General features: G+C 38.5%; 1 protein-coding gene across 3 annotated transcripts in view; it reads left to right on the top strand.

Annotated features, from left to right (window-relative positions):
* LOC124161535 (protein dopey-1 homolog) overlaps positions 1-25,500 on the top strand; it is a 92,484-nt gene that overhangs the window by 61,248 nt on the left and 5,736 nt on the right. For 2 of the 3 annotated variants that reach the window (XM_046537903.1, XM_046537901.1), the window contains 4 exons: positions 1,310-1,462; positions 4,768-4,963; positions 15,198-15,209; positions 24,503-24,670. In XM_046537903.1, coding sequence (XP_046393859.1) covers positions 1,310-1,462; positions 4,768-4,963; positions 15,198-15,209; positions 24,503-24,670 — 529 coding nt within the window. The remainder of the gene's footprint in view (positions 1-1,309; positions 1,463-4,767; positions 4,964-15,197; positions 15,210-24,502; positions 24,671-25,500) is intronic. The other variant, XM_046537902.1, reaches the window with a different exon arrangement.

Raw genomic sequence — 25,500 nt, 5'->3', positions numbered from 1 at the left:
GACAAAAGGTAAGGAAAGTGATCGTACGAGAACTTTCAAAAGTAATTTTAATTATGATGACTTTTCCACTGATTGCAATTGCCCCATTTTCTGTCATTTACTTCCCTGGTGAGCACATTTTCCTAGGTTTTATGTTCAATTTTTTTTGGTCCCTTCAGAAAAGTGCTATCTAATTTCTACTGTATTTGAATTTTTCATTTTTGCACTCATGTTTTCATTAAATTTTGGTTTACATATCCAAAAGACTACGTTTCTCAAAGTGGGTGCTATTTTGGTTCCATTTAATTTAGTTAATAGCAAAAACTTAGGAGTGGAAGGGGCAGAGGGCAAGGGAAAAATAAAAAAATTGATGCCGGAGATGCTTGGTGTAGGGTAGCTGCAGACTGATGTCAACGTGATTCTTTTCTACCACGTGCAAACGCGGTGCAAATCCGAGTTAACTTTACTCTTTAGCTGCACTGTCACTCTATGTTGTAATCTAATTAGCTAGATGCTTCTTTGCTTAAGCTCCATTCATACAGTTTAAAGAAAAAGATCTACAAAACACTGCTATTTTGCTTAAAAATGCCTATAGGCTATAAATATTTGAATCACCTGAGCGAGTCGACATTTTTGGTGCCTGAGGGACTCTAGTAAAACTGTGGATTCTCACAGCATGAATTTTTGATTGATGACCAACAGTTTTGCTTCAAGAAATTAGATAGGGAAGAGATTTACCTCGTAATACCAATTGCATACCATGTCAGGGACTTCTTGCCCTCGCTATTCTGATGCATACTTTTTTTACATGTTAATCATAGGTCTTTTGGTGGAGCGCCATATTACTCGTTATAATGTGATTCTCACTATTTGCCGTAGTGACTAAAACAAGCTACCACTCTACTTAAATAAATGTTATGGCTACGAGTCCTGACTTTTTGAGGTACGAGTGATATGATTGCACCATACTAATCATGTTCTATTTTGATCTCAACAAACTTGAAACATGAGTCTCTATTAAAATGGTGTCTTTAATTTTAAAATTAACTCTGATAAAAACCCTGGAATATTATGTGAAATATAAAGTAGGGCTTAAAGGGTATTATTTTCTTTGTATTCCCTCTAAAAACTTGAGCATGATCTCAGATCTCACTCATAATTGAGTATTTACTTGTAATGTTTTGAGTGATTTGGCTGAAAAACTCTTTGATCATGGTTCATTGCTGAACAATTGCAGTTCATTACAATATGATCTAAATGTGAGTATTCATTTCCCTTTGTTATCTTTAAGGGTGTTAAAATTAAATTTCTCTACCGATTGTTCCTTCAGCTCGCGTTTCCATGGCTCAGAGTGGATCCTTGAGCCTGTTTTCCAGTCGGGAACAGGAATATGAACAACGAGCCCAGCTCCTTAAAAGACTTGCTTTTGTCATATTTTGCAGTGAGACTGATCAGTATCAAAAATATATGCCAGAAATCCAAGGTATGTAATTGAAGTGTGATTACTGTGTTGTTAAGAGGATGAATGAAGTTGATACAGTACATTTTTGAACCTCTTGGTGCAGGCTTTGCTTGGCAACTTATGAATGAATTTTAATCCCAATTTGTCAGACTGATTATTGGTCTTTCACAGCACACAGTAATTGATATTCAGGTTGTTTTGCTCTGGTGTCAAGAGTGGAACGGATGGGGTACATTTCTAAGTTTTGTTAAATGTGCAAAATGCTGTGAAATTCAAAGAGGCTTGTAATGTTTGATATTTATTTTGTGTTCAATTAATGCTGTTATTGATTTGAGTTTTATGTTGAATTTGATGTTTATGTTTAATGAAGAGAGATGGAAGGTTGCCTATGATGATAGGGGGATTCTTGTGAGAGAGGCCATTATGAAAAGATCTTGAAGGAAGGAGATGAGAGAAGAAATTGTATTTTTAAAGAATAGAAAAGGTTTTGGAAGATAAAATTGTCTGATGTTACTGGGTGTATGTGATGAGGAAATGCAGGTTTTTGAAAATGCACCTGGTGATGAGGCAGGGAACTGCTCAGAATCCTCACTGCTTAGTGAATACTTTCCTGTTATGGATCCCATCATGCCATCTTGCAAGAATGCTTCTTTCAGGAAAGCTAATGCATTGGTTTCTCATTGCCTTCCACATCACAGAACTCTGACCAATTCTTTGAACTTCACTCTCACCTGAAGCTAAGGCAATTTATACCAGACTAATCCTCTGGATCTTTGCCATGAGTGCCTTCTCTTGAAACTGCTGCCTCTCATCAGCGGAGTCGAGTAGATGGGTTAGCCTCCCATTATTGAAACATCTCCGTTCCAGAAAATGTCATCTCAATTTCTTTTAATTCAACAATATTTTCTGAAGGCTTGAGGATCCCCACATAGCAATGAACCTCTCAGAGACGTCTCACTATGGTCTCGAATGTCTCAAATATCGCATATGTCTCAGAGATGTAATCGTGAGATGTTTAGGAATTAAAAAAAAATTATTTAAACACCATCAATGCCTTCCATATATATTTTTTGGTACAATTCTGCTGTTGTGATTATTAAAATCACGACATTTAATATGGGTCTCTTATTTTCAAAAGGTCATCCATCAAAAATTTGTCGCTAAAAATGATCAAGAAAAGTAGGCCATGACTATTTAATTTGCATTTCATTATTTTTTTGCCTAAATTTAAAGCATACCACAGTACAAAGTCTAATGAGACATCTCAGAGACAGAGACCATTTTTTTGGACATAGTGACATCTCAGAGAAGTCTCAGAGATGTCTCTGAAGTTCTCAGAATGTCTCTGAGACGTAACATGTGATATTCGAAACATCTCAGAGATGTACGAGAGATATATTTCTGCTATGTGGGTCATAGTCATGGTATACAAATTAATGCACCATTAGTTATTATGCCGTGTAAGTACTGTGACTGTGATTCTTAGTCGATGAAACTGTGGTCAGCAAAGAAGAAGTGTGGAATGTACAACATATAGTTATTTCTGTTACAGCTAACTCCCGGTTATCCGGCTGTGGTTATCCGCATTGAAGATTATCCGTGCATGCGTTTACACAACTTAGACATTTTCCGCGATCTTCACAAAAAAATTGGATGCAAAAGCACCTGGAAATTTGCATTTTAACGCTAGACTACACCGGGCTTATTATTTCCATTAGAATCCCCTTATCATAAAATGAAATTATTTTATTTACTTGCTGACAAAGAGTTTCGAATTTACTTGGATGTGTGCTTTAGCATTGCAGATGACAATTAGCGGCAGGAAAAAACTCTCGATTAATTTTAGAAAAGTCTTATTGGTTAACCAATGGTAAATTAAGAGAAATGTTATTTACGATTTTTAATTGCATATTTCTCTGCAAATGTGCAATTATTGCTGTGGCCTCGCGTGCGGGTGAACACGGCCCAAGAAAGCCGGAAATTTCGTTGCACTCAGGCATATTTATGCCGTGACTAGTCAAGGTCAAACTGGAGAGGAAGGGAATAGTAGAAGTCAAAGTAGCAGGGAAAGTGGAAGTGGAGGTAGCATGAGTCACAGCCAGGCACTCCCCTGTGTAGACAATTTGTCATAAGTCCTGGTTTCCTATAACGTTTGCTGCGTGATGGCATGATTGTGTGCCCGATGTCTTCATGGAAGTCCCTGTGATGCATTCCCACATTGTAGGAAACACGAGTTACAAACTTCAACGGTCTGTTGCCCAGGCATTTCTCATCCCCGGTGAATGCAACACCAATGGTAGAGATGGGGTGGTTCCCCAAAACCTTGGTTGAAAGATAGATTTTTTTTTATAGGGTGCCAGGTGCATACATGGGATGCACCACCTAGTAAAAGTACGTCACAGTATATTTTGGCAAGATGGATTTGAACAGACACAAGATTAATTTCCATAAAGATTTAATGATACTTCACAGTCATTCTGAGATTAGCAAAGATTTTCACCATTCCAAAATTTTGCCTTCATTCAGGTCCTCTAGCTTATCACACTCATATGGGTCACACTCTCCAGCAAGATTAACTTGCAACACTTTGTAAGATAAAAAGAATAAATAAAATATGACTCCTGTCATTCACAAAGAAAATTCTGCTGCTGGCACCCATACTTGGGAGAGGAAGAGAACCCCCTCTCTCTACTGCCACATGGTGGAGTACATCTTACGAGAGAAAAGAAACTCTTGGCCCAAAAAAGAACCCTGCAATGAGAACATTGCACATTAAGAAATGCGGAGAAGCGAACCTGAGGAAACTGAAGACTGGGCGATGGGACGGGACTTATAGACGGGCAGAGAGGACCTACTCAGTCGGTATCTAGAGACCAAGAGATCGTTCGTACGCGAATGTCGCATGGTCGGGAGAGATCCCGGGAGGGGAGGAGTGGTGGGAGAGTAGGGGAGGGGTGAGGGGAGTAGGACGCCAAAACCTGTTTTCGTGGGCGCACTGCAAATCGCTGAAATACCCCGGAACTGAAAATTTTCTGTCAGCTGTTCAGCTAGGCGCAGATGTCGCGTTGGAGACCGTGACATTCCGTATTCCTATTTTCCAAGCATTGCGGTGCGTGATCCCGTCAGTGATCACGGATTCGCCAAAATCCATTTACTAGTCAAGGGAAGAACAAAAACATATCTCAACCCAAAACAAATGCCTTTGAGCACTTGGCACAATCTGACCAACACTTTAATTTATGTACATGCCAATTTATTCACAAGCATTTTCCAAAAAGTTACACCTGATGTAAACTCTTTGAGTTTTATTGCCTTTCTTGCAACAGAACGCTTAGCTGACAGCCTGAGGCTTCCCCAAGTTGTGCCTTCAGTCCAGGCGCAGGTTTTCCTTTGTTTCCGTGTGCTGCTGCTTCGCATGTCTCCAGCAAACATCACGTCCCTGTGGCCAACCATCATATCAGAAATGGTCCAAGTGTTTCTTCTGATTGAGCGTGAGTTCACTGCTGACTCGGAGGAATTCAGGTAAGAATGAAGTTTTTGCTTGTTATATCGTTTTTGTAAAGTAGTTATCTACCCATATTTTTTCTACTAAATGATTAATATTCCTATTTGGTGTTTTAATAATGCATTCAGAGATGCAGGACATCAAAAAAACCTTACCACTATCTCATTTACTTGAAGAATTTTAATTTTTTCGTGGGTAAATTCATGTTATTTGATAAGTATTTGTACTTGAATGTCCAGTAGTATTAGAATCCAACATAATCTCTTAGCCATCGTAATTCAAAAGTATAATCTGTTGTAGGAGTCTTTTGGTGATGATTTCTTTTACATCGTAAATTTTAATTAATTGCTATTCTGAAGATATTGTTAGGAATCCTTATTAAAATTTTGTCCCAAGTTTACTTATTTTAACACGCTCAGCAATTCAAGGTGAAGGTCAATTTTGACAGGCAAAGGTAGAGCTCACCCCAGATGAAGCACCAGCCATGTGACTATCACACATTCAGGGAAGATATGCCAGTTCCTTTCCCTTGGGGCACATTGCACTTCAAGGATTTTGATTTGGGGTGTCGAAGGCCAAGAATATGAATGTGGGACCCCTTGATTAGCTGCCAAGCGTTGGACCCACTACACTACCACACCGTCCCACCTCTTTGATTTATCTAGACCTAAAACTTAGTTATTCTATGTTATATATACATATACAGTGGAAGCCCCTTATAACGACAGCTGTTGGGAACAGAGAAATCTGTCGCTATAGTGAGTTGTCGTTGTTACCGAATGCAATTACATCATCACAAAAAAATCACTCATCAGGCGTCACCACGGCTTTTTCTGCCGAGAGGCGAAAATTGCAGCATGATAGCCGTTTTAAATCATTCTTTCGAACATTTAATTCACTAATGATCATATTCACTTGCAATCTATGATCAAATCATATGTAATTATGCAGGATGCTATATGCCGAGGCATTATGAAGTCGATTTTAAAAGTCCCAACTTCAGACTCACTCGTACTGAACTGTGCATTATGAGCTGTTATTATCCTTATTTCTTGGATGCTCCAAATATACATGTCATAACTACCAGTTATGGCTATCCATCAGACTATTAAATGCTAAAACTTCGGCATCTGTTCAAAAATTCATACCTTCTATCTTTCCGAGTAGTAATGAAAATGATGGGTGGCTGCTGCAATTGGGTGACGAAAGGAGCGTGATAAAATTTAGGGTTCCACATGAGCATTGCAATTCTATCTTTTTCAAGTTAACGGCGGAATGAAGGTGGAAGTAATCTTCTTATGCTTCAAGTCTGCCTGTATGAATGGTTTACTATCGTGTTTCGAAACAGCCGACTCAAATGCTATCGGAATCATGACACCGAACAGCATTACGGCATCTAAAAGCATATTAGTCATATCAATTATCTTCGGTGGAAAGGGTGAAAAACTGTTTCAAATAAATAGAAGGGCAAATGATAAATGAAGTCCACTCTTTGTCTGTCTGTTAGCAATATTTATGTTTCGTAGAGATTCACGCAATCAGACGCAATATCAGCGGACGTAGAGACCTCTAGCGGCAGTAGCGCACACTTTTTGATATGAATGCTGACTGGAACTGAAGAACGCTCGTAGTGTTAGGCGGCAATAACACAATTTTTACGTTTCTTAGTTCTATTGGTGGGTGGGCTGGGCAATTGTCAATGAATAATAGTACTTTTTTTATTCCTTCCACCAATCCTGGCATCAAACGCTCGTAACCACTGCGTGAAGATAGCAGCCGTCATCCAAGCATTTTTATTTGCTTCGTAAGTGCAAGGGAGAGTTTTAACTCCCTTAAAACATCGGGGATGGGCGGATTTCCCCACCACGAACGGTTTTAACTTATCTGAACCATCCATATTGGCGCATAAAAGAACAGTTACGCGGTCTTTAGTTTTCTTCCCTCCTTTGCAGGGGTCCGTTCGAGTGGCGAGAGTTTTGTCCGGGAGAAGGTTAAAATATATGCCCGTCTCATCCGCGTTGTAAATATCGCAGGGGCTGTAATTGCCCAAATAGTCTTTAAGGACCCGAGCCCAGCCTTCCACAGCATTTACGTCAACACTTGATGATTCACCGGATAGTTTGTGAAGGGATATCCCCTTCCTATTTTTAAATCGTGCAAACCATCCATCCGAGCACTTAAAATTGTCTTCACCAAGCCTCTCTCACAAATACTCAGCTTTAGCCTTCATCATTGGGCCGGTGATAGGAATCCCTGCGGCTCTTTGCTGGCAAAACCACGAGAAAAGAGCAGTTTCTAGCTGCGGATGCTCTCCGGGCCGCAGGTGTTTTTGAGTGCTTGGACGCCCTTCTTTAAGCACTGCCGAACGAATTTGTTCTTTTTTCTTTAAAATAGTGAACAATGTCGATGTATTAATTCCAAATCGCCTCGCTATTTCACTCTTTGAACACTCTCCACTTTCACAATCTGCAATAATTCTCATTTTGGTTTTTAAATCCAAGGACTTGCGTTTACCAGCCATGGTGCTAGCAGACGGGCGGAATAATTTTTAACCTCACTGCGGAGGCGCGGGAGGGAGATGACAAAAGAGCAATGAAATGTGTACTCGTGAAATTTATTAAGGAAAGAAGAATAGGAGAATACGGAACATGTAGACGTCGACGTTGGCGGAAAAAATGCCGTTTTAAAAGCATTGAATTCCAGAGATGTGGCACGTGGTCAAAAAGTCAACCTGTCGTAATTACGAATGACGCAAGAGAGGAATCGAGCCATTATCGCTAATACGAATTTATTTTACATTTAAATCATAGGGTTTAAAATGGTTCCTTGGGTAGCTGTCGCTAATTCGAGCTTGTCGCTATATCCCGTACTCGTTATAAGGGGCTTCCACTGTATATGTATTTGTATGTCTACAAATATTTGTGTGTGCTATTATTATGTACAGTATTTTTTCAATAATAATGGTTTCTCCATCAATGGTAATTAATTTTTATGATCAGATTTAAAGTTTATACCCTACTATAGGTGCAAGAATGGTAAGAAGACACTTAAGTAAACCTTAAAGAAGAATATTGTCCTGCAGCAAACAATAGCATTTTCTGCATAAAGTATTGGTGGGACTCCAAGCTGTGCAATCACAGTATCCAGGCTGTCTTTAAGATGACATTTGAGTTCACACAGTATGGAGTTTATTAGTGACTGATTGCATTAAATGAAACCTTTCATTCTGGAAGGGCATTCTATTTTCTTCTTTGAGGTTTTTTAAAAAAAAGAGGAAGAACTTTGAAATTCCTTAGTTTGCATTGTCTTCCCTAGCGTGAAAAGTTTGGCTACTTATTTTTCAATTTGCATTCTTTTGGTATCTTTTTATTCTTTTCTTCACCTCATAAATCAAAATATAACATTTGGTCATTTTAAGTGACAATGATGAAAGATTGGAAATAAATCGATTTAAAAGACTATTTACAATTATAATATGCCATTCTGTGAGTAAAAGAAACATTAGCAGTAAAAAATATTGGCTCTGATGTATGATCATATTAAGCGCAGAGGAGTTTAAGGGTCCAAGCCCCCCAGAAATGCTTGGCAGATACTGACATAATGCCCCCCTCCCTCCAAAATATACCCTCTCCTCAGATGAACTTTGCCCAAAAATATTTTTCGTGCTACAACTTTGCCCTGATGCGATGAGGAAGATGGCTTGTATACCAAATCTACCATTTTTGTGTGATTTTCTTCAATGTTAACATCGTGGAAATTTATCGCTTACATTCAAGCATTTTTGGCAAATGCTTATTGTAGTGAAATATACAAGGAGTCACTTATTACATGATCCTATGGAATGATGACAGACTTTCATACAAATCTCTGAAGTTCAGCATTTTCCCACCTGTCAGTTGGTTATTGATTTGTAATTAGAATATAGTTTTTGTAGGAGAGGAAGCCCAAAAGTTATGTTTGTGCATATATAAGTGACCTACCCTTTCATTTGGTATTTCTATTAACTTCAGCCTTTACTCAGGGAAAACTTTTCATTATTATGGAAATGGAGGAAATTTGTACGCTTCATAAGGGTCACTAATTTTATATATCATTAATTATATCACATCACTTTCAAAATGCATTAATGTTATGTCTTTCATTTTGATGTTGTCATAAACTTTCTATTCATTTTTCATCTTCAAGAAATCATGATATTAGGAATATCCATTGCAAATTTTGGGTACTATTACAGAGAATAGATGCTATGGGAATTATTGGGTCTAGGAAGTTGTTTTGGAATTTGTAAACGCCATAAATCCAGATCCCTATTTCCTTTTCAAAATTTATTTTTGGAGTATGTGGTGCTGACTTATCTCAAGCATAAGCTTAGATGAAGTTCATTGAATTAGTGTTGTCGTGACTGTATTGAGTAGGCTATCAGCTTATCCCTTTAATCATAGTTGCAAAATGGATTGAACATGCAGTAATTTGAATGTTAGCAAAGCCTTCTATGGCTGATTACATATTTATGCTTTTAGATACAGAGAGAGTGTTAGTCATAAATGCAACACCTATTTACTACTTATATATCTCCGATTTTCATATTTAGGTATGTGGTTTATACTTCTAAATGCCTTTTAGTGTGTAGCTATCTAGCCTCTATGCCTGCATGATTTCGGTGAAATGAAATGTAGGTATAGAATTCAGGGAATATGAGCATATGGTTATTATTTTTACGGCTGTTATAGAATTATCTTATGATGCTCTATTTTAGTTTTAAGCGTAACCCTGCATAAAAGTTATTGTAGAAAATATAGAGCTTCATTTTTAGATTTGAATACACTCAATCTGGTGAGGATGGTTTATTCCTGTAACTTGCTGACTCCAGCTGTGCTTCAATTATTTATTTCTGTGTACACCTTCTTTGAAGTGTCAAATAACCGTTGCTCTATTGTGAGAGTGTTTAATTCAGAATTTGTCAAAGTTACAAGTATTTATCATTTTGGATAAATTATTGTTGGAAGTTGATGTTTTTTCATCCATATTGTTTGATTTAAGATGGCTCTTCTATGATTTGAGAGCACTATATTCCATCAAGTATCATTTTGCCTTCCCAGTGGTTGCTTTCGTGCCTTTCGTATTGGTTCCAGCTCCAGCTCAATAACCGTTGGAACCAAGAACCGAAGAACTGAACTGTACCATCCCTATTTCTTACCAAACCCCCCATAAATTTCTTATTTTTTTGACTTTCATTATGAGGTATAATAATTGTTGAAATTTGCCTTTGAGGCAGTCTCTGCACATGCTATGTACTAGGTACAGTTCTGGTAATAAAAAAGGTTAAATATGCATTTCGTGAATGGAGTTAATTTAGTTTTTAATTGCATGTTAATTAATTTATTAGTGGCAAAGGTTTTTCAGTTTATTCATTGACAGAATATACATAAAGACTATGATTAGAGCACTTTCTGGTGGTGGAAATTTTAGTGTTTGCTATCTTAGACTGTAATTAGATGAACTTTCATGTAATACATGGAATATTTCATTTCACCATTTTCTTTCTGTAGTCAGAAATGAATTCATATTCTTATACCTTTAGTTGGCCTACCTATTTTTTGTGGCTTGGGATTACATATATTATCAACATTTCAAGTTTCAGGGTCATTCCTTGTGAGAATGCTAAACTTAGGGAAAAGCCACTAATGTAAAATACTACGAAAATTATTACTTTGGAGCATGAAATGTAGCCTTTCTCACCTGGAGGACCCCTGTTAAATAGGATGATCTTAAGGGATGTCACATGGGTCAAAATAATAATAATAATATTAGATCTTGGTACATACATGTTCCATGATGTACGGCACGTCAATGTTTAGTTACAAAAAAAGTAGAGATGTGCGAATAGTATCCGCGAATACTCGAATACCTCGAATATTAGAAAGTATTCGATATTCGAGGTTTCGAATAGTTATGCGAAAAGTACCGCCTCGAATACCTCGAATACTTTGAATTTCGCATCATACACTGTCGCACGCACGTCGTTGGTAGTTGACTCGGAAAAATGTAGAGAACTGTAGTCATTTAGTGCTCTCATCGCCGTTTTACGCAAGTTGACGAATTATATCAAATTCGTGGATTTTAGCGGTGAAAAGAGTTCGACGAGGGGAACCGAAAATGTTCGGTTGAAAAATTTCGAAAATCCCAGATTCCCCCCACCAGGAGAACCTCAGTGCCGTGGGATAGCAACCTTAGGGCATTTCCCACGATACGCTATCCCCCTCCATTCAGCACTTGCCTCAACCACTCTGACGCTTCTTTCCTCTTCTCCGAAATCAAACAAAAGGTCTCAGCTCGCGCAGGGATCGCATTACGAAGACCCCTGCTTCGAAAAAAATATCGAGTTACGAGAACAATAAAAACGTGTTTCACGCCCTCCCCCCTTTTCTCACCCACTGACCTTTTTCTGGCTACCTGCTTCGAAGTTCCCAATTTCTGGAGGTCAACAGCTGTGTGAGTACCGTGGGATACTTACATTAGCGCATTTCCCAAGATCCGGTATCCCTCTCCATTCAGCACTAGCCCCCCCTCTGAGGCTTTCCTCTTCTTCGAAATAAAAAAAGGTCACAGCTCGCGCAAGGATCATATTACGAAGACCTTAGCTTCAAAAAAATACCAAGTTACACGAGAACAATAGAAACGTGTTTCGGGCCCTCCCTTTTCTCTCCCACTGACCTTTTTTTTTCTACCAGCTTCGAAGTTCCCCCATTTCTGTGGAGGTCAACCGCTGCATGAGTCATCCATTAGCACAAAAGGTGTCTCAGAATGACTTTCGTCAATTGATGTTACACCTTTATTGAATTGAAATATTAGTAATGTGCGCGTAATTTCAAAAAGAATAAGACCAAACACGACGTATTTCTGAGTTTATTTAAGCATTTTACGCAAAGAAATAAATGTCAAAATACGACGGAGACTTAGCATTCTGGCGAAACTCGATATGAGCAGCAGAGCTTCTCGGAAGTTGATGCGGTATTTTTTTCCGAAAACATATATCAAGTTACAATTTATGAGTGGTGCTATAAATCTTTGCTGTTACAGTCCCAGACAAAGGGGTATTTTCTCAGAATATTTGGTTTCTCCCTGATAGCAATTCCAATTCATCTTCTTATCTCGTGAGAACTCCCAAAGATGGACTGAAAATAATTGAAGAAAATCCGGTGGAAAAGAGCTTGTATTTTGCAAAATGCCTCAGATTGTCAACAAGCACTTGGCAGCAGGAGTGGGGGTAAAGCGATGTTAGTTGAATAAATTATATGCCCAATTGTTTCCATAAAATTAAAATATTCATTAATCAGCTAAATTTCTATTTGAATCATTTAATGGAAATCGAAATTACTCCCCAAAATCTTGTGTTGCCTGCTGAATAGGTTACCGAGTCAAACATACCACCATTCATCATTTAGTATTCGAGGTATTCGAAATTCGAGGTATTCGAATATTCGAGCAATGATTTAAAATTCGAATTCGATATTCGAATTCGAGAGATCTGCTATTCGACCCATCTCTAAAAAAAAGACATTTAAGGAAATAATAATAAACATTACCCATACAGAACATATTTACATAGTTAAATATTTGTCAATAGAATAAAATAAATGTATCAAAAAGAACTCCTTCACCTTAAATTTAAAACTAGACATTTTTTCCAAGCTCTTAATGTTTCTAGGAAGCTTGTTGTATAGTAGTAGTCCCATGTTAAGGGGGGAAAGGCTGGTTTTACTGGTTCTGATGAACTTAACATGTAAATTGCTAGAGTTTCTGGTCTAGTGGTCGTGAATACTATCGTTGGTAGCATACAAACCAAGATTGCGTTTAGCACAGATGTTTGCACTCAACATGTAAACACACGGAATTGGGGGAATGGAGAGTTTCTTGAAAAGAGAGCAACATGGAGCTCTAAGGGGTGCACTACACATCAGTATCACTATCTTCTTTTGTATTTTAAAAACAACATGAGCACAGGGAAAAGGGCCTCAAAAAAGGATGCTATAAATAACGTGGGAATAGAATTCACCATAATAAATTGAGATTTGCACTACATTGTTAACTGTTGACCTAATTGAGCGAACCAAAAAGCACACTGTACAGAGTATTTTTACGTAGACTGGAAACATGGCTGTCCCTACATAGACTGCTATCAAGGGTAACCCCCAGGAAGGAGGCTTTGTTGCTCCGGGGAATCATTGTACCGTCAAGAGACACTGAAATGTCTGGTGAAGGCTTATTTTTATTTTTTATTTATTTATTTATTTCACACACCACCGAAAACAGCACTGTTCGGCCTTTACATCGGGGTTGATAACATTTAACAATCACAAACATCCATGCCCTGGATAGGGGTAACTTACCCAGGCGGGACTCGAACCCGCGACCTTCGGTTTGGCAGGCGAGGACTACCCCGCCGCCACCGAGGCCGGCAAACAAAATTAATTTTGTTAACAAAATGGATTAGATTTGTTTTTTCTTTATTAAGAAGAAGAAAATTGTTATTGCTCCAATCTTGTAAGAGGTTGACAATACTGTTGGCCCGTGACACCAGGCTATCAATTGAAGAGGCTGACATAAAGGTCATAGTGAAGAGGTCATAGAGTAAACTCCCTATCGTCTGGGATAATGTAGGGGGAAGGTGGCACGAATAATCGGAAATCACAGATAATCTAAACTTTCTCATGAATACTAATCTGCAGTAGACTCACATTGATGTGAACAACCTTATCACAAAGCTCTCGTTTGTATGAAGCAAATCATAGTTCCCAATGAAAAGGCTAATCCAGTCCGTAGTAAAAGGAATGATATTAAGAAATTGGAACGTTGCGGGCTGCGACCTAAGTCTTGGGTCGCAGTGTGTGTTTGTGTGAGTTCTCGCCCTCTGGTGTCGGGAAGCGAATAATCTCACACAAGTACATATTTAATCCAATTTCCATGTATAATTCCAATTGCCAAATAAATTCAATGAAAAGACATAAATTGTTAATGAACTCGTGCGTCTAGAATAGCCAAAAGTTAGGATATTACCGAAGTCTCAGTTTGGCATAAAGGAACTCACACTTTGGGCACAGTGTGAAAAAAGTATCAATCAATCTGTTGAAAAGTCAGGAACTGTTTTGCGTTTCGCCCGCTCTTTCTTCCCGCGGACAGCGAATTTTTTTCAGCTCTAGCCGTGTTGCACGTGCAGCTAGATCAGTCCATCACAAGGATGAGTTAACACAAAATTGTAATGCAGTGTTACATTCTGATGAATATCCGCACTTTTCAATGCCTTCATTCCATTTCAATTACATCTATAGCGACATTTATGTAAAAAAAAGATAACATTTCAATAATGAATGCAGTCGATGATTTGCAAAAATTTTCTTGTAAGTTTGTTACAATTGTGCAAAAAGACTTGTGAAAAGGCCTACGATGGATTTTGTACCTTCCCTTTCGTTTTCACACACACACTGTTCCACCCAAATTAACTAGCTAATCCTTATCACTGTCATTTGGGCTGCCTGAGGATGAGTTGCCTTTTGAGTATCATATACCAAACTGCAACTTTTCAATGTTATCACTAGATCCATGTGGGATTGCAGATTTAGTAACTTATGTAAAATCCAAAGATGGAAGTGTCCAAACACGGTGCATTTCTGGCATTATCTGCGTAGAATATCTGGCATATGTTATGTAGAATAATTTAGTACTCCTGGTGGAGGGAAATATGATATTAAATCGTATTAATTCAACCAGTGGTGAACAATGAACTCATAATGGCACTCACGATAACACGAACATTAGTTTTAGGCAGACGATTTACCTTTGCTTTTCTACATGTTCCAACCAACACAAAGAAATCACTCGCTCTAGCACCAACCTTGCTGTAGGCCTTACTCATTATAACAGACTTCTACTGTGGTTGTCTTCAGGATTGAGATGAACTTGTGGCATTTCCCAGTCCAAAATATAGACCACTATGCTTTCACGAGGGGAGGGATTTATATGCAAATCCATTTTGAGAATAATCATCTACCACATTAGAATCAAGTGCTGTGTGGGTATTAATTTATTAATAGTATTAACTATCCATCACTATAATTTATAGTCATAATCATTTCCAGTGTTTTGTTTGATGCTTTTTATGTAGTTATAAAAACAAGGTTTTTGGTACTTAAAATAATATGTTTTGCTCTTTTGCTTTTCCCTACCATGCACTGATGGATTGTTGGAAAGTAGAAACTACACCAGGTAAATTAATGTAGATCTTTCTTTAGGCATATGGAGGTATTTGTGGAAAAAAGCTGAAAATGCATGCAATCCTAACTTAGTGCATATCTTGAACAACTTCGAAAAATGTGCTTCAGCAATTTCTTATGAGCATATGTCATAATGCAATTTGTATTCGCAATGTTATGATGATGTTGGCATTTTCTTCCAAGCCTGAGTAATGGAATGATTGCATGTGAATAATTCCTCCTTTTGCTTTTAGGAAATTACTTTAATTAAGCTTTAGCCTCTGATTATAATTGAGGTGAATCAAAATGAAATTGATTATCAATTAAAAGTTAACGTTATCTCTAAATCTGTCTGTAAATAAGCCAGAATGATTGTGGGTTTGGATGTCTAACTTCATTTAATCTATACTTAAAAAATGTTATAGTTAGTATTTGTGATATCCTGGTTGCATTAGTTTTATTTATCCTGTGGTTGCCCCTACGAATAAAATTCTCAGCCAATCTGTAACTTGATGAACTTGGTCTGTGATGGTATCTAATGTCAGTTATGTGATTAGATTGGCAGAGGTAATTGAGTGTTATGGTAAGCGAACAAAAAGTGCGGTTTATTTGTGATTAGCAGCTCATGGGAAGTGCTAGCAATTAATGCTTCATAGTTATACATAGAACCACAAGGTATCAGACTGTATTAAATTACACTTAGGCTTAGTATCAAAAACTTTTGTCTCACCCTAAGAGAGATCTCATGAAATGACTTTGGCATTACTCATATAACAGTCCTTAATGGGCTCGTTCACTCAGACCCAATATCGCAATTTAATTGGACAATAGGGTAGTTTCCTTCATCAAAGAAAACGAAAGGCATTGATTGCGATTCGTTACCCACCATTAGTGTATTCATAATATACAAATTATTTGGTTTCACAAATCCCAGTTTAGACGAATGGCAATGGTCAATTTTAACCTCATTTGAAAAAGGCCAGATTGGCGCTCATGCGATGCCACTCCACGTGACGTCGCGTCACAGGGACCTAGTTTCTATGTACGAGTAGATAGGAGTTTTACATCGTCTGAGGTTACCAATGCATGCATGAGGCACAGAGCTCAGGGAAACGTCTCTTAATAATCACCTATTAAAACTGGCGAAGGTCGGAAAGTTTTCTTCATTTGATAAGGTATTAATAATCCTTATTTAAGCCAAGTGCTACCAGCTAGCATGGTACTCTGCTACCTGCTAGCATCCTGCATCGTATCAGCACTCAAAACCTCGCCCCAAGGTCACCTCACCTGCGGCAGCGGGAACCAGAAAGACGTCACACGGAGTTTTCCCGGCATTCATACTTAGCTGCCATATAGCGCGCTTGAAAATTTTCACTTTTCATTTAATCGCGAAAAATAAATATCGTCATTTAAAAATCTAAAAGCGTGAAATACGTACTCCAGGAGTAATAATCTTTCGATTTAGGCAATAAAAAAATAATAGGAAACCACCCTATTTGGTAGATTGATGGGAAAGGTATGTTATAAAGAAGAAAAGTTCCTCATTCCGCCATTTTCTCATAGATTTCAAACGAGTGATATGAGAGGGATATACAAGGCCAAGAAGTAGGCGAGAAGTGATGAGCCATTCTGCAAGAGTCGGTGATGTCATGACCTTATCTGCTGAAGGAGTAAGCCCATTGATTAATCGTCGCTAATAGCTGGAGAAGTAGGCAACGGAGTGAAAACAGAAAAATATGGGTGTCTTAAATCTTTAAAATTTGGATATTGAGGTAGATATTGATATCTAGAACTCTATTGCAATGAAAAACAATAAAAAATGGTGAATGAGCTCATTGTAACTTTTCCCAACTGAGATCATATTTCTTAGATTCTCCCTGAGTGGCAACTTTTTTTGATTTCCATGCTAAATTGATTCACTTATAGTGAATATGTAGCAATTCATTTTTACTCAAATGAGTTTGAAATTATGGAGGGTAAAACGTATGGATAGAATTTTCCTGTGCAGGGGCAAAGAAAGGGAAAAAGAAGGACTGTTGGTGGATGAAAGAACAGGCTCCAGAAGGCCATGAGTGAATACGTACTATGGATCAGAATGGGAGGGTTGTCCTTCGTTAGATCGATCATCATTTTCTTATCACATCAGCGCTAGGGCGTACCCAGGATCACAACTAGTGGGGGCAAGCCAAGTTGTGACATTTTAGCATGGAAGAGGTGAATGAAACCAACATTTTAAGAAAACTATAGCAGCGCTTCACTAGTTTATGAGATTATTTCCTTGAAAAAATAGTTTTATTTTAGCTACATATCTTTTACTAATACGTATCATTTTTCCTGGGTTTAAAGAAAATTTGTTGAATATTTTCGTTTCAATTCAGTTCTGATTTTGCTTAAAGACTTTGCTTCTAGAGAGGGGGGGGGAACTGCCCCCCACCCCTCGCTGGGTACGCCCATGCATCAGCGACTCATTTTTGTTTATATCATAAGTCTGTCATTGCCAGAATTAAGATGCTTTTGTCAATACATCAGCACTGTTTTTTATTTATTTATCTTCACCGTCCCCAAAACGGTGCATTTAAAGTCTTTATGTTGAATGATCACAAACACTCATTTTGTGGATAGGGTCAACCTATCCTGGTGGGATTTAAATCCAAGACCTTCAGTTTGACGGACAAAGACTTCCCCTCCACTGCCGCCTAGGCTGGCAAAGGAGCGACGGTTGGAGCAATTCTGTAACTGACTTTATTCACCCTTTCCTCCCCCAATTCTTTACATACCAGAGAGAGTCAGTTTGATGAGTGGGTGAGGTCTTTAGATTTCTGGTACATTTACTTGTCAGGGATAATATTTTAATGCAGGAAGTAATTGCTTGCAAGAATGAAAACCACAGCAAAGCATGCAGGCCAGATACTGAGAATTGAGAATCATCTGAGAAGGAGACGCAGTCAGTTTTTTTTATGCCATCAAATTGTCTGTGAGAAGGTTAAGGCTTTCAATTTTTCGCCGTGAATTGGAAGTATCTTGGTGGTGGATTGAGGAACAGAAACTTTTGTGTCTCTTTTTTTTTAGCTCTATCGCAATCAAAAATTTGAGAAAATAGTTAAACAAGCCCATTGGGACCAAAGCTGGGAATGAGTAAATAAGATGAAGCTCCTTAAATATGATCCAGAGTGGTACGATTCAAAGTGAGCTGAAGACTTCATTATTCCCTGCTTTTAGGGACTTATCTTTTCATTGTGCCATTCCTGTGGAAGCATCAAATCTTTGTGCCATTAAACTTTCTTTCTCACATCTTGTGGATATACTCTTCATAGTTTCAAAAAATAATTGTTAATTGCTGTATAAAAAAATATTGTGTGGAATTTATTCCACAGTTTTTTTCATCTAGTTGAATTTGGTGAATTTCTCCTGGAAAAAAATCATCTGGCTTAGCGGGGATTCAAACCTGGATTTCCGAATGGCTCGTCTGGTATAGTGCCAGTTGTACCAGCATGTGTGGTTGGAGTTACACCAAGCATGCTGGTAGCGTATTGTAACCTGTCTCGTCGGGTTTTGGGGTGTGGGAGGGCTTGTTTGGAGGGTTCGCCGAGGACGGGCAGGTCGTGGGTTGGGAGTAAGGGGAGGTGGGGGAATTAAAAGAGAAAAGTGGGTGTGGGGTGGGTTTCTATTGCTGAATGGGGGCTGGCGTGCACAAAATAATGAAGGCTTACACTGCAAGTTACGTGTTCAACAAAACATTTAATACACAAATCAATCTTGAAATATAAAATAAAACACATAAATTGATCGTTCTTTTAACCTAAAAGAAAAACTACTGCTACTGGCCAGTGAAATAATAATGAGAACAATTATCAATCAATAAAAGAACAATTAGGCAAAAACTCTGTTTTTAACACATGTTTGGCGTAAATGCAAAAAACGAAACAGTTGAATTATGAACAACGCCAATATCAATTTAAACACTCGGTCGTAAATACTACAATTCTTCACTTACACAGGGGGATAAAGGGAGGACAAAAAAAAATGCAAAGGAATATTTTCATGATTCTTCTGGTCTTGAATGGGGGAAAATGGGGCTCTTCTGGGATCTTCTGAATTCAGGGGGGGGATGGAATGTAGGGTGACAAGAGTACTTATCGGCTCTCTGTGTCGTGGATGGAGATGGCTTCCTTGGCTGGTTCGGGTCAGGGTCTCTGCGTCTACTTTTACTGTGGGCTGAGAGAATCTCTGAACTCGGGCGTTGTGGAGTGACTTTCCTCTTTTTTGTGCACTGGACATCTGCCGTTCGTCTCCTCTTTCCTCGCTGTCGCCCTCCTTCACCCTTTCTGACAATCTCCACGCCTCTCCACGATCTCTCTCCCTTCCACAGGACCTCAGGGATGCGCCTCTGCTGACCAACATAGCCTCCGGCTGCCTCTCCATGCCAAATATTCATTTGTACTCGGCTTTTATAGCTCCGCTAGGTCAACTTTCTGGGGCTCGAGGGGAAACCCGGAATGGCAGGTTTTTCTCCGACTCGTCCATTTGGGTGGGGGGTTTGGCCAAAGTTTGTGGAGGGTGGGGGTGGTGTATTGCATCACCCTCTGATAGCTGCGTGCAGGTGTTGTTTCTTGAGGGGGGGTGAGGTAAACCTGACACTAGTCACGTAAACGTGGAAAATTCCACTAGTGAGAAATGAGCGGAAGAATCGTGGGAGGGGGGGAGGATGGAAATACACTGCACTTGGGTTCGCTCACGCTTCACTGCATCCTCACACACAAAATTACGTTAGCCTTCCCTGCCTCGTGAACTCCCATGAACCGCGCCAAGCGGCATCGGTTACAGTATCTTACTGGCAATTGGGAGATCTGGGTTTTTGATTCCCTGCTAAGCCGAATGATTTCCTCTTGGAAATTTTCACCTTTGGTGTAAATACTTAGTTCTTGTGCACTTTTCCTGCATACCAGTTGTCTGTGCTAATGAAGCACAGTCTGATCTTTAAAAAGTTTCACCCTTTAGAATTATGGTTTTATTCTATTTTAACCCTCATATGGATTTGCTGCGCCTTAGCGGCGCTCGTGGTTTTAAAAGTGGTGTAAAAATTTTCCATTCCAATGTATCATTTTGAAATTTTCAGTAGTCTATTTTGTCTGCTTTCTTCGTCTACATATAAAATTTTGTTAGCATAGTGTCAATAGTTTACATTTTATTGGCCTCTAATGAAAAAAGTTACGTCGTTGGATTTTCGGCGCCGCTGCGGCGCTCAGTATTTCCTCGTCGCTACGTTGGTGACTGCACTCTCAATGTTAATGTCAAAGCATTTATGTTTCGTATGAAATGCTATAATATATTTATAATCATATTATTTATTTTTCTAAACATTATAAACAAAATGAAATTGTTAAAAAAAAGGAAATTTTTACCATACCAATTTTGCTTTCTATTTTAGCTAAGAATCAAAATATTCGCCCCGTTATAATGTTCATTGACAAAACTTCATCTTTTTACAAGAAATTTTCATAAAAACTCATGGCTAGTCAAAGTTATTTTTTCATGGGCCTCAGACTAAGTTTTGCTTGGGCTGAGAATTTCCTCGTCGCTACGTCAGGGACTGCACCCTCAACGCTAATGTCAAAGCAATTATGTTTCATATGAAATGCTATAATCTATTTATAATCCTATTATTTAAACTTATAAACCAAGTGAAATTGTTTAACGAAAGGAAAATATTACAATACCAATTGTGCTTTCTCTTTTAGCTAAGAATCATTATGTTTGCCTCGTTATAATGTTCATTCACAAAACTTCATCTTTTCGCAAGAGTTATTCATAGAAACTCATGGCTAGCCAAGGTTGTTTTTTCCATGGCTTCCGACTTAGTTTTGCTTGGGCACCTTCTTCGCTCCGCGACCACGTACTTGCCGTGGTGATAGTCACCTTTTGGTAAATCCTAGGGTGACTCTGTTTAGAATTACTCCAAGCAGCAATTCTAAGAAAAATTTAACACTGCATTATCCGAATTTGTAGAGTAATGCTTCCTCACCGTTGTGTGAATATTTCTCGCTGACTGAGTAGCTGTAACTTGCCAGGAGATTCAGAAGTTTCACCGGCTACCGTGAAGAACACATCGCTCAGTTATTGTTATATGTCTTATACCTTTCGTTGGAAACCCTTTCGGCCCTATCCCTAACCCTATCGTACCCTTTGCGGCTACGATAGTCTATACAAAATTGCTGCCGTTTATATAGTTACTGATGACATGACTGTTTACCATTGGGGTGAAATCAAGATAACTACCCAACTTATTGTGTGATGGAAAAAAATTCTCTTTCCTGACGATGAGTTAAGAATTTACATGGTAAAAATCGTTTCATTATGAATAGGTGAAAAGACAATTTACCGTGAGGTGAAAATTTGTGAACATATTTCTCGTTTCTTTGTGTACTCAAATTCACAGATATTTTATGCATGGGGGTTGTTACTAACGTAAAGGGGTGAGTGAGGAGGAGAAAGGAGAAGGAATGCCAGGTAGGTTGTTTTGAGGTGAAGGGGTGGTAGTGTGTCGACTGCCAAGGATCGGGGAATACCCAGATTGTTAGGACAGGTAGGAGTAGAAAATCCTTATCGCGAAAAAACGAATTTTATTCGATACTCATTTTTAGTATTTAGATACATAAAATTATAAACAATATAAACATTAAAAAGCGGAATTTTTCGAGCTGTGCATATCAGAAAAATATTTCAAACAACCATTACACACGAAATTAAAACTTTCACTCGAAAATAACAAGAAAAGGGAACTGAAATAAAGAGCATTACGGCAAGAAATGGAAAAGAATGCAGCATTCAAGATTTTTTGTTATAACGTAAACAATAAGGGTTTAAATCTATCAAAACACGGTAAGAAATAAAGATAATAGATGTATATACTATTACCAATCAGAAAAGTTGTAAATTTAGGCTAACTTTGAAAAATAATAGCAAAAAATGACGCGGCGCCGCTGCGGCGCCGTAAATCCAACGACGTAACTAATTTCGTAAATCCATATGAGGGTTAAAACAGCTCTTGGTAGAAAATAATTCAAATATCTAGTTTTTCTTTGTTGAAGCTCTCGCAGGCCATTGTAGCTGTTGGTGATTTTTTTTGGGTATTCCCCGCTTACGAATTCAGTTTGTTGCCTGACATTGATGAAGTGATCGGCAATAGCCATGAAATGTCAGGCAACAAACCAATAAATTCTGTTGGGTGCACCTGAAAAAACATTACTAACAAATATCTAGTTGTCCAGTCAACATGTATTTCTCTGACATAGCCAACTGCTATGCAGGACAATTATGACACTAGCGCAAAGTCATATGTTTCATGCAATGCTTTGCATTATTTCATCGGTGCATGCATCCATTGAGTCAAGCTTTTATTCAAGATCTTTCAATAGAGGCATGTAATTAACTGTAAGTTTCATCAGCAATTCTTAATGCAATAGAATATGCTCATGTAAAATAGGAGACCTTTGCATGAAACCAATGCATACATCTTATTTGTTGTAAATTATGTGCTCATTAGCTAGCCTGTTCATCAATGCTTTCCATTCCTCTGAGTTGCACATTGTGTTTTAATCATTTAAAATGTTTGGGTTATGTTGTCTTTTTAAATTTTAGGTTTAATCAGACTCTCATGAAAGTCATATCTCCCTGTTGGTTGAGTAAATGATGTTTTTTATTCATATTTTTTCATTCATCACTGTGGATATTTGCTTGATGTGGTAAAAGTTATCAATCCCTCATTACAATGAGGACAAATATTTATTTAATTAACTGTAAGTCGTAAGTATTGGTATGAAGGTTTCTGGGATAATTAAATGTGTGTCCTTTGTTTAAGTTTTTTCCCACATTAGTCAATCTTTGTATATTACAGTTTTGCCTACATCTTATGTGGTGTCATCAGGTCCTGCATGAGCTGCAGAAATTATTTTATTATTATATTAAGTTCCTATGCCAATGGTCATTTTTCCGCGTACTTATCACTATCTTGTACAACCTGTTTTTGAAGTAATTTAAAGACAATATGGTTCTACTTTTGGCATGATATGAGAGTATTTGTAGTGATAATTAATATACGGACTCAACCTGGCGGATGACTCCGATTGTTTATTTACCTTGAGCCATTGCACTAACAATCTACCTGAAAATTATCGGACGTCTTCCCTTAGATTCACAGTTAGGTCCCATAACGCAACCAGAGTGGAAAATTAGTACTGCCCCATCATCTACATCATTTCAGATAACTTGACGAGGGAATCAACCGCCATCCATCCTATCGCTTAACATTTTGTCGGGTCAACGGGGAAATGCATGTGGGGGCCTCTTGTTATGAAGGGACGGATATTTAGGGTTGACTAAGAATGTGGGCCCTAGTTGTCTCGTCAGCATGTGCTTCACTGGTACAGCCAACTGGCCTATAGGAAAAGTATCTTGGCAGCTCATTCAGAACTTGACAATGCCAGCTGGGATGCAAGCAAAACTGTAGCATGTATATAAGATGAAGAACAAACGTGGGTAAACTGTAATGAAAGATGCTCACTGGTGAGGGCAAATTATCGATATCCTCTTGCATTCTGATTCTATCAAGGTTAGAATTCAATCTTTAAAAAAGGAAACCTTAAAAAAATAGTAATTATTTTCATTAGGGGCTCATAAAACCCTAAAAAATTTCAATTTTTGAATTCAAACCTTGTTCTAGGATGGTTGTGAAATGTTTCCTGCACTTATGATTTTTCTACCAGCAAAATTGATTCAAATGTTACAATCATGAATAAGCACTTGCTGCAATATGTGCTCACAGCAAAAGCACATGCGCAAGTCATTACATTGCTGTTGGCTTAGTTAATTATTCCCAAACTTGCTGTGCATTTATGGCATTTAATCGTTTCCTTTTCACTGTCTTACAAAAATGAGTAGAAGTCTTTTAACCTGCTCAAAAAAACCAAACAAATTTTAACTTTCAATTTTAATCCCCATTCTGGAATGTTAAAAGTTTCCATCACTGGCAGCTTTTCTACCAGCAAAATCATTACAATTATGTTATAATACCTACTTGCTGCAATACGTACTCTCAGTGAGACACATATTCTACTCAAATGTGCAAGTTTTTTGGCTAGTTCATTATTTTCAATTTTGCTGTATATATTTCGTTGCACATTAAGACATTTTATCCTTCTCTTTCACTATCCATGTATGCTAAATAGAATTGTTTCCCCCCCCCCCCCCCCTCTGAAATTACCGCCTGTTTTGAAGATGGTTCTCGTTTTCTCTCTCACGTTGAAACAGTTCTCACATCCGCCTTCTGTCCATGCTTGATTCCTCGTGGGTGGTGAACAGCAGCAATGGGCTTCACGCCCACGGCCATCCAGCCTGGCTCCAGTTGCAGCTCGCAGCGTGCAAACTCCTCGACCTTGCCCTCCTCCTGCCCGCCCATCGCCTGCCTCAGTTTCAAATGTGAGTTTTCAGGGTTGCAGAGTAGCTGGGTGAAAGTAATTGAGCTACCGGTTGTGATTGTACAATTACATTTACTTTTTACTCGTAATCGTTACATTTAATTAATGCGGCTATTACAGTTGTCCTATCACTTAGCACAATAGATATGTTCAGCAGTGGCGCAGCGAGGGGGGGGGGGGGGTTTTGGGTGATAAACCCCTCCCCCCCAGAGCTCAGAGAATTTTTTAAGTTTAATCCATTTTACTCAATTGGATTAGTGTTACTCATAGAATAATGTTAGGATTAATCAAATTCCCCTCAGAAAGCCGTAAAACTTGCCATTTTGAACCATTAATCTGTTAATCTTTCTTGAGGAGGGCCCCCTGCAACTCTCGCTACCCTGGCAGGTGTGCAATAACCCCACACTCCCAAGTATTAGTTGCGCCTAAAGCCCCCCCTACCCTTAATTCGTAGCTGCGCCCCTGATGTTGAGTGCCGGATTCAGGATAGAGAGAAGGGGTGTTTGGTAGGGGGCCTGGGATGTAACCTCCCAGCAGTAGTGGGGGTCCGAACAAAATTACCATATTATCTAGGGTAAATTGGATAACTTAAGATAAGGGGGGGGGGGGAGGGCGATATGTGTGTATGCAGGGAGAGGTTTGTGGGAGCAATTACACAAAACTCATCGAGTCCAGGTGCTTTGGCCTCGTGTTATGTTTTTAAAATATGCATTTTGCAAAAATTAGCTTTAAATATTCCTGTAAGTGTAACGAGGAACTTTTTAAAATTGTAGCTGGAAGTATAAGGGTTGGGTTGTGTTGGGTATTAACAGTTTTCATTGGTTGTAGAGG

The sequence above is a fragment of the Ischnura elegans genome, chromosome 6 (genome assembly GCF_921293095.1).
Source record: "Ischnura elegans chromosome 6, ioIscEleg1.1, whole genome shotgun sequence".
NCBI classification, from domain to species: Eukaryota; Metazoa; Arthropoda; class Insecta; order Odonata; family Coenagrionidae; genus Ischnura; species Ischnura elegans.
Note: the sequence above shows the minus strand (reverse complement) of the source record. Positions and strands in the feature narration are given on the sequence as shown.